Source organism: Apostichopus japonicus, chromosome 20 (genome assembly GCF_037975245.1).
Source record: "Apostichopus japonicus isolate 1M-3 chromosome 20, ASM3797524v1, whole genome shotgun sequence".
Lineage (NCBI taxonomy): Eukaryota > Metazoa > Echinodermata > Holothuroidea > Aspidochirotida > Stichopodidae > Apostichopus > Apostichopus japonicus.
This window is the reverse complement of record NC_092580.1, coordinates 21,843,552-21,860,621: the sequence shown is the minus strand read 5'-3', so window position 1 is coordinate 21,860,621 and position 17,070 is coordinate 21,843,552. Positions and strand designations below refer to the sequence as shown.

The 17,070-nt window shown below is 35.4% G+C and overlaps 1 protein-coding gene across 1 annotated transcript in view; it reads left to right on the top strand.

Moving 5' to 3' along the window:
• LOC139961091 (major facilitator superfamily domain-containing protein 4A-like) overlaps window positions 1-14,697 on the top strand; it is a 99,266-nt gene extending 84,569 nt beyond the window's left edge. The window contains exons 9-10 of the mRNA XM_071959975.1: window positions 6,532-6,646; window positions 7,127-14,697. Coding sequence (XP_071816076.1) covers window positions 6,532-6,646; window positions 7,127-7,392 — 381 coding nt within the window. The 3' untranslated portion in view covers window positions 7,393-14,697. The remainder of the gene's footprint in view (window positions 1-6,531; window positions 6,647-7,126) is intronic.
• The last annotated feature ends 2,373 nt before the right edge of the window (window positions 14,698-17,070 follow it).

Sequence of the window (17,070 nt, the reverse complement as noted above, 5' to 3'; positions counted from 1 at the left end):
ATTTTGTAACATAATTTGAGCTGTTTTGAAACGAGACATTCCTCTAAATGTACTTTCACCAGTGACACTCGTATGTATGAAACCAGGTAGGCCTGAATTGTGTATCTTAGAGGAACTTTTGTGCAATTTGAAGGAGATCATGCTAGCACAAAATGTCAGCAGGTTCTCTACAAGCCCCTCTGGAAATAAGCAGTCAAATTTCTCGTTAATTCTTATAAAATATGCTAGGCAGTTGAGATAGAACTGTTTCTCATTATGAAGTTAATAACAAAAGTCCATTAAATGGAAGACAACATAACCTAACCTAACCGAACCTAATATAACCTAATCTAGCCTAATATAACCTAGTAACATAACCTAACACGACATAACATAACCTAATCTCCCAGGGTTGACTGAAATAGTAAATGGTAAGAGTAACTACAGACCACTCTCAAATGTCCCATGGGGTACGGTTTGGGGTCATGTCCTATTTTGGTCCGTAAAAGTGGTACCAGTTAAGGCTCTAATCAAGTCAGTTTACCAGCTTTTGTGAGAAATAATTATTATATGATTGATTTTGAAATGAGGTATGGTTCACTTCCTCTCAGCACATTAGAGACTGGCTTGGACTTTTCCCTCATATTTTTTGTCGGTGAATTGCAAAAATATGATAAGAACATTTATTAGACATTTGCACTATGTGATTGACATGAACTTTGTTGAGACTGTAGCCTTTTGTGTACATAGGACAGGAACATACAGTATGAAATTACAAGCGGCTTTTTACCGTTTGTTTGCTCAAATAACTCTTTTGTATAAAATCTTGTGACATAATAAAACCCAAACAGTGAAGAACATTTCGAAATTTGATCGTATTATATAATTCGGGTGTAGTGAATGGTGTGATCACCATGGCGATTAGACTACAAATACAAAACAATACTTCAGTTTTTTTTTGTTTTTTTTTTGGCTCAAGCAACTGCATCTGTTAACTTTGGTTAGTGTTGAGTGCATATATTAATAAAGTTCATTTAGACTGATTGTAGGTAGCCGACCATATTAAAATTAAACTATAAAGCTAGTTGAAATGTAGTTCTTGCAATAGTAAAATGAACTCCTGGGTTATAAGCAATCATTCGAATAAATGTAAGCAAATACCATTAAGAAGAGAATGAGAGAACGAGAAATTAGGTCATCCATGGTATAATTGTTTTCGTCTTTTGCAATTAATGCTCGATCAGGTTTGAGTTGTTTTGTGAACCTTGACCTTCATTACATATTTACCTGAAATCTGTTCTTTTTTAAGTTATGACAGTCAATAGCTTAAAAAACGAACTGTGGTGTTTAGACAAACTAGTCTTGATTCTTGTCACCGAATGTCAAGCGCAAAGTGACTGGAATAATTTTTTGTAAAGAATGATTAACTTTGGTGACTGGAATTTATGACTCTCACTTGCTGGCTAAAATCAATAAAAGAAACCAACTCAGAAACCAACTAAAGAAACCAGCTAACAGTTAGACATTTAAGGTGTCAGCTGTTAGTTAAACGGTAATTGAGAAATTTGCAGATTGAACATTGGAAGATAGGATTTTAAAGCCGAATAGCAAAGAACCAGATTTTTTGGCAGTTCATGATTTCTATTCTGTGATAATTAATAGGGAATTGTAGCTGGTCAAGTTTCAGATATCTTCTCCCTCGTGGGTCGTTGGTGATGGTGTTTGCTGCAATTTATGAAAAGTTGGGGCCTTCACGTTGACATGAATATGACAGCTTCGAAAAGGAGTCGCTTCAATGATTTATACAAAAAAACCTGGCTGTAATACGCTACAATTTTATTCTCAATAAATATATCTGGATATTGCAGCCGCAGGGAGTTAACTTTGATATTAGAAAAAAAATGAATCTTCACCTAATACAGTCGATGATTTAAATAAAAAAATTATGGAGAACTCAAAATTATTTTATGAAAATATTGAGGAATGGATTGCTGCGGTAATAACAATAATTCTCAAGTTCCAACTGGAATCATTGTAATTTTGTTCACTTAGGTGTGATATCATCAATTTCAGTTTGCAAATACGATAAGGGCAAAGATACTGTTGTTTTCCCCCGTGCCACTCAAACTTCTTTAAGTTTCGCCAGATCGGCGTCACTTAAATATCACAGGGTACCGTGTATTTCCTTGGTCATGATTTAATGAGAATATACTTCAGAGATTCGACAAGCGATATTTCTCGTGCGGATCGAATCTCCGAAGAACGCCAGAGTTGAACAAACCTATGAATAGTTTATTCTTCGGATGGAACATTGTGCTGGAAAAAGACAACATTTTTGGTCAGAAAGCCTAGAGGCACCTAAGGCGTCAATCAAGTTAAGTTGAAAAATTGAATCGACAACGGTTGTTTTAATTTTTCCCCATTAATATACTATTATTGCACCGTAGGGTAGATTTGACGCCAGGTTCCGGAGGTAGTTTTACAGATGCATAAAGTGGTGTGTGAGGGTGTGTTGGTGTATGTGTGTGTGTGTATGTGAATTAGTTTATAAATAGCACATATTATTATTATTAATATTTACTTCATTCTGCTAAAGCGTCTATTCTTTGGAACAAAATTTCTACCGATAGAAGAGGCAAAGAAGACAAACATGAGAAACCTGATAAGATTTGAGCTTCAAGGAATTGTGAAGGTTTGCTCAAAATTGTTGAAAATTATCTGTTTGTTGAAAATTGATACCCATAGGATGTTGGGTTAGTTGAATGCTATACCCTAAAGAGACTAAAAAGGAGGGGTTTTTTTTAAAGTCTGTGCAACGGTCTTTACGTTGAGTAATATGGCGAAAAATAAATGGATAAATAGTTTTCCAAAATATCATTTCTTTCAGTTCAAATTCCATCAAAATGTTGGAAATTGTTGCTGCGTGAAACAGGTCCTTTCATAATGGTAAAAAAAGGACTGCTCAATCATCAATAGTATGTTAAAGGACATTCAATAATACTTTGTGTTTGTATAAAATATGTAAAACAAACAGAATAGACACTTTATGTTGTTCAGATCACAGCAGACAATTGCCACAAAATGATACTCAACAATGATGTATTTGCTTGTGCCTGGGTGGTATTCTTCTTAGACACCGAGTGACAGTGACTCCCAGACATTGACAGGCATCGCCGATAACTGAAACCCCCGCTATAGCATAGGGCTGAGATGGGCAAAAATTGGGTTTTTCTGTACCCACCAGGCACCACCCACCAGGCACTCTCATACTTGCTAAGGACTAGTTTGGCTATTGGATATATAGTCAGCAAAATGTTGGTAGACAACTGTTATGGATTCCAAGTTTAAAAATTATTCCCCACCCCCCTGCAGGTACCCCCACCCCCCGCCAATTTTCATGGAAGGCCCCTAGGGATCTGCAGACCCCAGGTTGGGATGAAGGATGATGGTCCTATTGCAAATGATAAAAGCAAATGATAAGCTGATAAAGTGATGAGATCAATTATTCTTTGATCAGCTCTGAAGATAGTCTACTGCGGTATAAAGTTCCTGTGTAAACAACAAAAGTTTCCTTGGATGCGGCTACCGGTATAAAAGTTCTGCTTGTGATTTTGTCAACAAAACCTAGAGGAAGCTATTTGCAATGGTTAAGTATGTGAGATAACCCTTACTAAATGGCTTGCTCCTTAAGCGTAAATATTTGATGAAAGAATTAAAGTTCCCCCCCCCCCCCTGCCCGTGTTGTCCAAGATTCTTGTATAAATGTCAAAAAGCTTAACGAGTCAATTTTGCGGTATATATTATTAGTTTTACAGCTGTCCTCCCTTGTGTGATGACTGCTATTTTTTCTTTACCTTTGTGAAGAAAATTCAATCAGAACCTGATCAGCGCAATTAGTATCTTTGATTCTAAAATTTATGTTTGCTTTTTACATGCACCTGTTCCAAGCCACAGATAGCAAACGAATGAGAACCACCACCGCCGTGGAAGGTCGTTTACATCGATATGCGTCAATAAACCCATCAGACAAAATCTATATCCTTTTACCACAGTTTTGAATTTCAAATTGGACTGCTGGTAAAAAGTGTGAAGTAAATGGAATACTTAAATGTTTTGTTTTCAGCTGTGAAAAAAAAAAAAAAATTGCAGGATTTCACAAATGTAAAGCGACTTGATTTTGGCCATGAACAGTTGCGGTTTTGCAGAGAAAAGTGACATTATCATCTTGAAAACCAAGAATAAAAAAACTTTCTTTCCAGAAGATGAGATTGTCTTATTATATTTTACTATAGAAAGTCACCTCGATACTGTTGTTGCAGTCAGTGAACCCTTTACCCTCTCAAAAAAAAATGTGAAAATTAGGAATTATTTCAAATAATTATCAATGTTATAAAGTTATGATATTATAACATATGTGCATAGTTGTGTATACATAGAGTATCATGCACCCTTCCCCTCCCACCCCCTCACAGTATCATGGCACCCTTTCCCCTCCCCCCACCCCTCCCTCTTTTGTGAACAAGCCACCTAACCCCTCATTAGTATGCTACGGGAAATCATTTTCCGATGTTTGTTCTCTAAAATGGACAATAAAGTTTTTATCTATGTAACCATGTCATTCAAGATAGAATTATTTGTGTCCCACAAAGGTACTTTAATTATCTTCCTCTGTTTTGCTAACCTTTGACAATTTGCCAAATTTCATTATTCATAATGTAAGATTGTCGGAATAAAGCGACCAATTGTGAATATTTACTTTGTTCTGTATATTTGTGACAAAATGCAGCTATTAACGATTGTTTGTTGATTTTGATTATTCTGACAGGGAAAGAAACCCATCTCAAGAGTTTTTTTGTGTTTTTAATAAAATGCAGTTATTAACAATTTGAAAAAAGAAGAAATTTTCATCATTCCAATATAGGGGGGGGGGGGGAAACATTTCAAAATGGGATAATTGTAATAAAATGCAGCTAATTAACAATTTTTTGTGGAAATACAAAATATATCTTAAAAGTACATGCAGAGAATTCATAAAGAATTTGATCTCTGATTTTTTCTTCCAGACAGGGCCTCCTATTTGTTATTTGAACAAACTTTTGTTATTTGAACAAAGTTTTGGTTTTTAGTTAGGAATTCATGAACCATGTGGTTTACAACATCAAGGCCTCTGTATTATGCAGTAAAATATATCCATAGATTTGATTTTGAGCAATACACCCTGGCAGTTTGGGGCAAGGATAGGTTTGGTCGTTGGACACAGTTTTTTTTCCCCCTCCTAGTATCAATAGATAAAATGTGAACAATTAAGCATGACAAAATATTGTAGAGATGTATAGAGGTTTGCCAACCTTTTTCGAGATGTAGGGCATTATATTGTTGAGTTCAAATTAATATTAATATAACATTAACTGTCATTTTTAGTCCAGTATTTCCAATATTTGTCATCTGCATTCCAATAAAACTTTATGCTATAGCTAGTGGGTTTTTTGTTTTTGTATTTTCTTTTGGGTCATATTTTCATATTAAATATGATCAAAATAATACCCAAATCAACAAATACAGAATGATGCCTAAAAATGCAATGTAGTGCTCATATTTCATAGTTTTATCATTCAAGAAGAAGCTGGGACTGATGGTGGTTTCACCTTTCTACATCTATATATAATAATCTCTAAGATGTTCACCTTTAAAATGCTTTTAGCTTCGCTGTTAAAAGAAGAGGCCATCCCAAGGATGGATTCTATAAACATTTTGCAATAAGGACAAATTTCCATTCCGTTATTTGAGAAGATAAATATGTTCTACAATGGATTTTCAAGTCACTTTGGAGAGGCTGACATTAATGATGGTCTCTGTGCTAAACTAAGCATATCAGCCGCTTTGACTGTTGGGCCTCTGTTGGTTTAGGATTACAATTTCTTAAAGATTAGTATTAGAAAATATTACTAATACTGACTAAAATAGTCTCTGACAGTCTGTAGTAAGGGTTCAAACTCTGGAGGAGTGCAGGATAGCAAAGGGCGAGTTTGACGTGGCCTTGGATATTTGTCGAACTGTCAGAAATCATGTAGAAATGACCAAAAAAACAGAAACTCATAATCACTTTTACCCCTAATATTTTGAATTAGCATATCCACATGTGATCAACGTTTTTTTTTTTTTTTTTTTTTTTTTTACATTTCCCCACCGTTGATGAAATATTTTGTGGTGCAAAAAATTGCCGGACAATATTTTGTGTCTTAATTAAGTTTGATTTTGAAGTTATAAATCATTTTAGGTTGCTATAGAAGATCAAAATTAAGTTATAGAATAAGAAATATAAATTAAGATCATGCTGAGGGCTGACCTACAGAGACTTGAAGAAAGAGAACTGGCATTTTTTTGCTGTTAGGTTACAGGTTATTTTTAAGGGTATGAGCTTGGCAAGAGGTAAGGACACACAGACAGGCAGTTCAAGTACGTAGAACCCTGTCTTCAAAATCACATACTTCAGCCGTTGGTGTGCCTCTTCTCAACCATAAATGCCATGTTTTTTAATCCATCTCTTTGCAGGTTTTATTTCCCATCAGACCTACGGCTTTCCTCAAATTTTCGTTGACGATGACTATATTCGGTCTGTTCATCTACGTGGCCCTCTTTGCGACAACTTCCTGTACAGAGGGCAAAGGTATGTTAACTAGTAGTATGTTATATATACATGAAATGTATTTAGCTAGATTGGATACTTCTCAATGTTAAAAAGTGTCATATTTTTAATTGTACTTTAAATGTGGCATATTCTTGATATTGATCATTCTGTTCTAAAGCAACAGCATATTAAAAGACATAACAAATAGAAAGGATAGAAAAGAATTTAAAAAATTTGGATGGAGGGAAACAAACATAATATTGTAAATGGCTTGTTTTGTTAAGCAGAATTTACTGACATTCACTGGTCGTTCTATTCAGCTGTATTGTGTTATTTAATGAAGTGGGTAACATTTCAAAAAGAAAAGTTGGCATGCTCTTCTTCAAACCAGTGAATAATCAATCAAACTATAAGTGTAGATTTACCAAAAAAGTAACATAAAGCTCCATAAAGCTATGGTAAAATTTCTTATGTAAAATGACTGAATTAAGGTTTTTACTCTTCTAACATGATCATTAGCTTCTGATGCAGTCAAGAATATACCCGTGGCCGAAAATGCGCTGGTTTGGTGCAGGCGTAATTGTTGCCTGTCTCAGTCGAGAGAATCCCTACTCCCAGGAGACAGTAACTACTACACCACGCTGAGTGATACGAGCAACGCTTACAAGATTGTGGAATCTCCCGAACAGATCGCCATGGGGAAGATGCAGGGACAGAATGAGGAGGATGAAGACAACGGCAACACGAAGCTGAAAAATGAGATGACGAACGGAGAAATATCGTAAGGGGCGTGCGATCGATACTTGCTGCTGTAACCGGCAGTTTCTGATATGTAAAATGTATATATAAATAAATAGCACAGAGAGGACAGAATGCATATATGCAGCAAAATTTACAGTAAAAAGTCAAAGCAGATTTGGGATCATGTATATTTTTTAATGCCCTCCTGCCTTACGATGACAAATACACGTAACTTCTGCTCATGGGTGAGAGATACACAGCGGTAGATCCCTACCGACTGTGCCAGAAGTCATCGTCGCCATAGTAACAAGGTGAAACTAACAAATGACTGATATGTCTTGTCCGTGCGAGAGGTGAAGTGATGTATTTCCGTCCCGTTACGGGATAGTAGAGAAGTCATCGTCGCCATAGTAACAAGTTTAAAACTGACCAATGACTGATATGTCTTGTCCATGCTATCGGTGTAGTGAAGTATTACCATCCTGTACAGGATATTAGAGAAGTCATCGTCGTCATAGTAACAAGGTAAACTGACCAATGACTGATATGTCTTGTCCATGCTATCGGGTAGTGAAGTATTACCGTCCCGTTACGGGATAGTAGAGAAGTCATTGTCACCATAGTAACAAGGTAAAACTGACCAATGACTGATATGTCTTGTCCATGCTATCAGTGTAGTGAAGTATTACCGTCCTGTTACGGGATAGTAGAGAAGTCATCGTCGCCATAGTAACAAGGTAAAACTGACCAATGACTGATATGTCTTGTCCATGCTATCGGTGAAGTATTTCTGTCCCGTTACGGGATAGTAAATACCAGTCTGTTTGCTTTCTGGAGTCTTCATTTATAAATGCCTACCAGAACTCAAACAAAACACAGCTTATACCCATTCCAACATGCTTTGCAATATTTGAAGAAAACAAAATATCTTCATATATTGAAGTTTAAAATATGAATGTAAACTACAGAAGCTTAAATATATAATCCTGCCAAAAGTTACATGCCACCGGGGTGTTTCATCAACTCCCTTTTTTTCTTTTGATGAAAACGTTCAAAGGCATTACACTAAAAAAAATCTTTCTCAATATTCCGGTAAGGTAATTGTGGTGAAAAAATATAGGACTTGTTCAATATTTGTCTCCATCTTTGGAGCAATTAATAATTAAAAATAATTATAATATTTTTATATGACCTGCATCTGTTCTGACCTTCGGATTAGACCTATAATAGTGATATTTATCCTAAAATGATGAGGGTTAGTTAATATTAATGAAATTTTTTTTTTTTTTTTGGGCAGGCATCATTAATCAGATCATCATACCCACCCACCCTTCCGAGAAAGCAAAAATCACCAACACATAGTTAAGCTCTCCATCCCCAAAAAATTCTCATTTTAGTGTTTTCTTTTGTTACAAAATTCATATTAATTCACTAATTTATTGGTAATAATGACATCAGAGTTTGAAGTATTCATAAAGAAGTTTACGAATATAAACTTGAGAATGAAGATTCCGTAATAAAATTAAATGTTTGAACAGTGTTATTAAGCTGAGTTTTATTAGTATTTGTTAATACTTTTGTCAATTCAATATAGTTATCATTGTTAATATTTGTTATTTATTGTTAATGTCAGGGTTTTAAAGTACTTAATGGATAATCGGCATATCGTGAAATCTGCGATAAGATTCTATTACATTCTTTTTCTTTTTATCCCTCACTTTTTTTGTTAAGTTTGTTTACTACTTTTTGCAGAAAGAAACAAGTGTTGTACAAAGTATGTTGGCGGTATTTATGTATAAGTTTAATAAAGTGATAGTATCCTCGTCTGAGGCAGCTCTGTCTGTTTTGGTACCAATTTTACCAGAAATTTGAACAACTTTGTCGATTATAACTGAACATGGAATTGCGTTTAATCCTCCTAAGAGAGTCTGATAGAGTTTTACAAGATTTCATTTGATAATGACAACTTTGTCACATTTTCATTAAGTTATATTAATACCGTAACCAAAACTAATCAGGAAAATTCAGAAAAAAAAAATTGACTTTCACAAGGTTTAAATCAAACTTATAAACAGTAGTGCTAAAAAATTGCATCATTACAAGATTTTGCTATCCAATAGGAATCGAAAATTTGACAAATTCAACTCAAATTTAAGCTGCTTTTTAAGGTTTTTTTAATATTATTATATAGATGTGAAAACTATTTCTTTTGAATGAGACATTTTTAAGCAGTCTTTTGAGGTTCTATAGATTTATTTACAGCACTCCTAACTTACATGTATCCACCTTAGAAATGCATTCCGTCTATCAGTAAGTATAGTATAACAACATATGGTATCATTGTATGGTCACCCCATACCACTCTTATGAGCCTCAGTTAATACATAGTAAGATATGTGGTCACATGAGTAGCTGAATGTACTGGATAGTGAGTGTATCTGGAAGATATAGTAAGGTATTTGGTCACATGACTAGCTGAATGTACTGGACAGTGAGTGTAGCTAATACAAAGTAAGGTATGTGGTCACATGACTAGCTGAATGTACTGGACAGTGAGTGTAGCTAATACAAAGTAAGGTATGTGGTCACATGACTAGCTGAATGAAATGGATAGTGAGTGTATCTGGAAGATATACTAAGGTATGTGGTCACATGAGTAGCTGAATGTACTGGATAGTGAGTGTAGCTAATACATACTAAGGTATTTGGTCACATGACTAGCTGAATGTACTGGACAGTGAGTGTAGCCAGTATACCTACATGAGTATCATCTCCATTAGAAGACAGAAAATACAAGATTATAGAGCAGAGAGGAAAGCAGTTTTTCGGTTAGATGGCGCTATATACCGTAGATGGCGCTATATACCGTAGGTGGCGCTATATGCCGTAGATGGCGCTATATACTATAGATGGCGCTATGTCTTTCAAGACTAACGGTATTATTTATGTCCAGTGGTGCCATTGAAGTCAGCATGACTGAAGTAATCAGCATGTTACAGTTTTATTTACCATTAATCATAGTTGTACTGTACAGTCAGCAGGAACCTGTCTAATAATTAGCAAAAATTAAGTGATATTTCAAGAAGTTAGTAATAGTTATGTTGGAACAAATCACTTTGGTCCAAATCCCAGTTTCATTGTTTGTTCTATCATCCAGATACAAAATGTTGAAATTTATTTTTCATTTTTATTTTGGAAGAGCTCATGTCATACATGGACTGCAACACAAAATTAAATGGAACTATGGCTGCAGAAGTTGTAGAATTTAGAAGGACAAACCTTCTACAAGCCACTGTGCAATTTGGTCCTTGTTATTTTCTTTTTTGTCATATTTATATAAATTTATATATATATAGATATATATATATAAGCATAAAAATGTTACCTGTTACCTGTTTGCTTGAGATGAACTTTCTATTTTAGTTTAGTGGTGTATATCTTCATTTTCATTCTTTTCTCGTCTTTTCCGAAGGAGAATATTGTTACACTCTTATTGTATCTCTCTTTTGTGCATTATATAGTATAACTGTTTTGTGCATTAAATATTCATTAAGTACTCATTAAATATTCATTAAGTACTCATTAAACATTCCTAAGTACTCACTCATCACTACCATTCATATAAAATCTGGAAAGATTAACACATGTAACGGAACAGAGAGAATTCTTAAATACCGTCTGTCAACTGCTCACAGGGATAAAATACTGTATGCTGCTGGTAATTCTTGGCTCCGTTGGTGTTATTTGTGAACTGTAGTCAAACTTAACTTTTGAGCTGATCTATTACACTCTTCCCATTGGTCATGTTGTGTTTTGTATGGTGTTAGAACATGAAGGCTGACAGGCTTAGGTGCTTGGGTGTGGACAAATGGGATTATGTACTGATTGGGTGTGGTAAAATGGGATTATGTACTGATTGGGTGTGGTAAAATGGGGTTATGTAATGATTGGGTGTGGTAAAATGGGGTTATGTAATGATGGGGTGTGGACAAATGGGGTTATGTAATCATTGGCCTGTGTACAATTATCCCAATCATACAGCTCCACTTTCCTTTGTACAAAAATCTTCTGGTCTCTCACTTCCCCTACCCCCCCTTTTCTAGCCATCATTACCCACATACATACACAGAGTTACAAACACACAGATACACACTGAAAAAGAAGTGTCTTCTAGGACCACAACGAACACATAATTGCTAGAACAACTGCAAACATCTCACCTTTATTCTTGTATACAGAAAATTCAAATGTCATTACTTTTACTTTACAGTACCTCAAATCTTTGAATAGTTGAAAATGAGTTAATATAGTATCATATCTTTATTTCACAAAATGTATTACTCTTGTTCACACAGTACTTGTGAGTTTTCCGGGATTTATTTAATTTAAAGAGTTTTGTGTTTGATTAGGAGACTTTTAAAAATCTTAAGACTAATGCAGTAAACCGCCTCATCATCCAAACTCTATAGACAAATAAAACCCTGCTTTAAAGGGATGTTCCCGTAGTAAAATAAATAGAAATTGTCTGCATCTGTCAGTCAAAACCACGTCCCAATAGCATTTTGTGTCCTAGAGTTACAAGGAAACATTTCGAATGTATCATATTTCAATGGCAAAATCTAATAACAATATCGTAATAGGAAAGTAAATATTTTTAAGAATAAAGACATGATGGCGTCACAGACCACCCACTGTGCTAGAGTTCCTGGAGTACAAGAGGAATTATCTGGTGGACTTCTCAACTAACAGTGCAAATATACTCATCTGCAATATAAATGTCACATAAGTGTCCGCCAACAGAATATCACTTTTAAGATAGTATCCTTTAAAGTGGGGGAGGGAGTGGGTTCACTGAATAGGAGTGGATAGTTATTAATATTGTGACATTCACATGGCAGTTTTATTCCATTCAGTGAACGTAAGTGAACGTTAGTCTCTGCCACAATTGTATTCAATTCTTCACCATTTTCTTACTTTCCAGTTTCTTGATTTCATGGTTTTGTGTCATTTGAAGTCGTTATAACCGTCTTATTCGATATTTTAAAGTTGCTTGGTACTTTTTTTTTTCATAAGAGAGACAGTTTGGAAATCATTCCACAGTGTTAGCACACATATGTTACATATTTTATTACATGGGATGGAAGTTTAGAACAACTGATGATAGTTCATCGTGGAAATAGTGCGGTTATTTAATTCTAGCAATATTTGACACCGTGTACCATCAAATTTTAGAAATGATGGCATCATAAAACAGCGAGAATACCACTTAAAGTAGTAAGATTTCATTTCATTTCTCTCGAATCCATGTTTTATGGTCATTGCTACGAAACAATTTTTGTTATTTATTTAATATTTCCATGCAAAGGACAACAGAAGACATTGACATTATTTTAGCTAGATTATGTTGCTTGTAATGGAAATAAGGCAAACTGTTATACTGCCCTCATTGTGTCTTGTACCACTTTGATTAAGACTGGATCGCACCTAAGTCACTTCTGAATTAAATCTATTGTTTTGAAATGTTTGTTATTGACGAGAAAACATCTGAAATTCAAGACCATCATCTTGTTATGCCTGTCACTTTGCTAGTTCTTATTTTTATTATAGTTCTCATCATTCTGTTCTCACCCAACGAATATCATTTTTACTTTTCCTGGTTAATTTATACCTTAAGCATGTTTTCACCTTTTTGTGCAATTTGGTTGACAATATACATCTTTCACATTATGTCTTTTTAAACAGAAAAAAAAATTATCTTTTGCTTTTTTCTTTATTCTTTCACTCAGGGTTTGACCATATATATGTAGTTATAACTAAAAAGGGCACTTTTGAATATAGTCTGTCTTTTGTGTTTCGGTTATCACGTCAGTTTCTTAATTAAAGAAAACCTGACAGGGACTCGTTAAACATTTCATTTCATGTAATATTTCATTTCACATATCCCATACATTCATTTAGATTGTTAGATTCGGTGTATAGCACACATATGCACATAGCATATAAGTTTTCTTATCTTTCCCTTCTAGTAAAATATTTATGTTTTTTTCTTTTCCTCTCTATCTTTTGTCTTGGTAGTGGTGGAGCATCTCTCAACCAAACTTAAGCTATTATAGGGATCAGTAGAGGAGGATCCAAGCAGGCACGAAGCCAAGGGGGTGGGGGGGCAAAGGGGGCGACCACCCCCTCCTTGAGCATATATTGTATTTTTTTTATGATATCGCTAGTAATTTAAAAACTGAAAATGCTTAGATGCAACTTACAAGGCCTGGGAAGTGGCATTTCCAGCGATCTGGGGGCATTTTTGGCCAAAATTTTCTTGTACGCTACTCGCCTGGATCCAGGGGCCCACAGGGTCTGGTTCTAATCTGAGTTGTTTTTGGCACTAAGGAGTCAGCTACAAACATAAACTTGTTGAGGTATAAAGTGGTAGACTTTAGCACGTTTCAAGCACAGCCATTCTTTCCTGTTATAAATGTTAATATCTTTTGCTTGTCATACAGGCCGTCTCTTCTGAGAAACCCTGGATCCGATTTCTTGTTATATCTCTCGTCACAGATTCTTTGTTAGTTTGTAGAAAGGTTCAATATATTGTTATTTGTAAATTAGTGTAAAGAGAAAAAATAATAAAGTATACTATTAGAGAAGAAAAAATATAATATTTAATAAAGCAAAAGCAATCTGTGTAAAAACAGAGTGGATATTATACACAAGTCTTTTTGTTCAGTGGATAAATTAAGCAAGAATTGTGGCCTAGATTCATGTCATGTATTAATGCTGTACATATCCAACCATCACAGGGTAAACTTTATTTCTTAGTGGTGCCATTGAAATAAGCATGACTGAAGTAATCAGCATGTTACAGCATGGAATGTATTAACATTGCTGACCTATCTCCTCACAACTAAAGCACTCTCACTTAGCCTTGTGTAGCCCAAACTTAAGCACTATCACACACTGTTGAGAGGTCCATTCTTGTCTACTGCCCCCTGTCTTATTCTACTATCTTTGTGTCTAGGTTCGTGTTAAATATTAACGATCCTCTCTATCATGGTATAAACTTTCAAGTTGTGGTGTAGACTTCTCTCTTTTTTCTTCAACTCCTAGAAATAGACCAAAAGGCTTAAATAAAATATTAAAGTCAGTAAAACTGTCTATTAGCATCTGACATTGAGAAGGGGAAAACATCGAAAGAGAATTTTTCCCTAAAAGTCTCTCCTAAGTAAAGAAGCCTTATATCTAATGTTAGGTTTTTTCTGTCCCAAAACGTCCCTTAAAGGTCATTTGTGTTGTCTGATGGTATAAATACTGAAAGTTCAACTTAATTCAGGTTTTAGCTCTCAAGTAATCCTCAGAGAGAGAGGAGTTTGAAATAGGTGAGAAAATATTCCTTGAGGAACAAGGCTGAGCGATTGGCCGGGGTGAAATTACCCGTAGTAGGTGACCATTGTCGATCTTTCTAGCAAAGGACAGTAAAGTCGACATTTGACATTTGTCTGTTTAACAGATAGGACCGTCTTTTACGATCACTCTTTATACTTAATGTTTTACTTGTGTGTACTACTTGGTGCCCAGTTTGAGAGAATAATTTCAAGAGAACACATTTTTGAATCTTTGAGCAGTTTTGATCATAATTCTTTTATTAATGAAAGCGAACAGTGATGCTTCATAACGGTTAAGTATCTTAATGAGCCTAATGTGTGAAGGAGTTACCTTCTATGGATTGTTCTTTACGGATCAATCTGTCTTAGTACTTACTATATACTTCAAGTTGTACCTTACACTTGTTTTGAAATATTGAAACTTTGTCATCCACAGAATCAATTTATCAATATTATCAGGTATTCCCAAGATGTATAATTAATATGTTTATGGAGTAAATATATACAGAAAATGCAATATGTTTATATATATATTCATTATTGTTGGTAAATTAACATTTCCTTCAAAAGTAACTCAAGCCTCTTCACTATACTGCCTTGTGGATATCAACCTGTAGTAAACTAGCTTAGGCTGTAGTGGATTGATGGTAGTCGCAGGCTGCTTCATTAATGCATAATTAACATATTGAATATTCATGTATTTTCCTAGCGTAGAAATGAAATAAAGTGTTAGAACGTTTTGCAATTTGAAAACAATATAGTCCATAGTAAGTTAAGTGTATTTGGCCATACACTTTTCCTTGGGGGGGGGGGGGTACTGTATGAAATAATATTGAAGTGAAAATAACCTACATTTGATAGTTTTAATCTGTCAATAACATTCCTTGCACCTGTCACATTTCAACTTAAGTTAACGAAAATTACAATAAAAAGCAAACCGCTTTTTAAGTAGCTCTTGTCTATTTGATGTCTTTTTTTGCTTTTACCTTGTTCTTAACAAATATACATCATGACCAACTGAAAATATGATTGTCTATTAGTGGCGCTATTCGCAAACATAGTTGGTGCTTCTCAGTCGTTCCAGTAACGCGTGTCGGAAAGAAATATTTGTTACTATACTAATTGGCCCAGTTTAGGTGTGTAAATCATAGGAGACAATGAACTATTCCAACATGAAGAAATAACATCGTCTCTGAACTATTGACCAAAATAATGAGCGACACTAAGATGACATATATATCAATGCGCCTACGAACGTCTTTGAAGTAGCATTTTTCAGGCCCAAGACCGCGGCGGCTAAAACGCTGTACTAGAAAGATTTCATCATATTATGGATTTGCCGTTCTGGTATATTACAGAGCATAAATCGACCTATACACGATGAAATAAGCAAGGAGGGTTGAAGGTGATTAAAAGTATTTTTGGTTCAATATAGATATCACTCCGCGCGAGCAGTCTGAAGATGTTGGGATTTCGGTGTGCTAAAACTTGCTCCACTTCTCTGTCAAAAAACGGTTATGGTACAATAATCTGCAATTAAATTGATAGGACTCTTAGGCCTTTAGCCATAATAAGGTGGTTGGTGGGGGAGGGAGGGGGGTAGTTGCAAACCTCCATATATGTAGATCAGCGAGCTTGGAAAGTGTTGAATTGTTTAGGACAATAACACGACACCTTGAAGAGACACACACTGGGAGTCAGAGCCATATGTACATATGTATATATATATATATATATATATGGATCTGCGGGAGCGAGCCATTACGATGGCGCTCGACCTGAAACAGACCACTACTACTACCATAAACAGACCACTACTACTTTTACAGAAAAGTTCATACAACTTGACGACTTAGCCAGCGTAATTCAATCAGGATTGGCGAATGGAAACGGAGTGGTTGGGGAAGGGAGTCGTTGGATATAGGGGTGGTTGAGGGTTGGGGACTAGGCGGGGAGAAGGGGCTAGGCGGGGGTTGGGGACTGGGTGGGGTGGAAGTTGGGCTCAATGACTGAGTCCAACATTTTCTCCTCTATTCTTAATATTGATTACGTAACCCTCTTCACCAAAACAATACTTTGGGAACTTGGACGAACTTAGTGCATCCGGACCATTCACGTCACTGAGTTATACCAACCACTATTGAGTTGTCATTTAGAGCTCACTGGTTTCACTGTATGTTGGGTTTTCCCGCCAATGTCCTCACTATCTGGTCAACGTTAAAAAACCAAGGATGATCAAACGATGTACTGTCAGTCGAAAACCTTGATAGAGTGACAAAGGGAACTAGGGATGTTTACCCGCCAATATCAATGCGTGCAACACCCATCGCTGTCATTCACTTT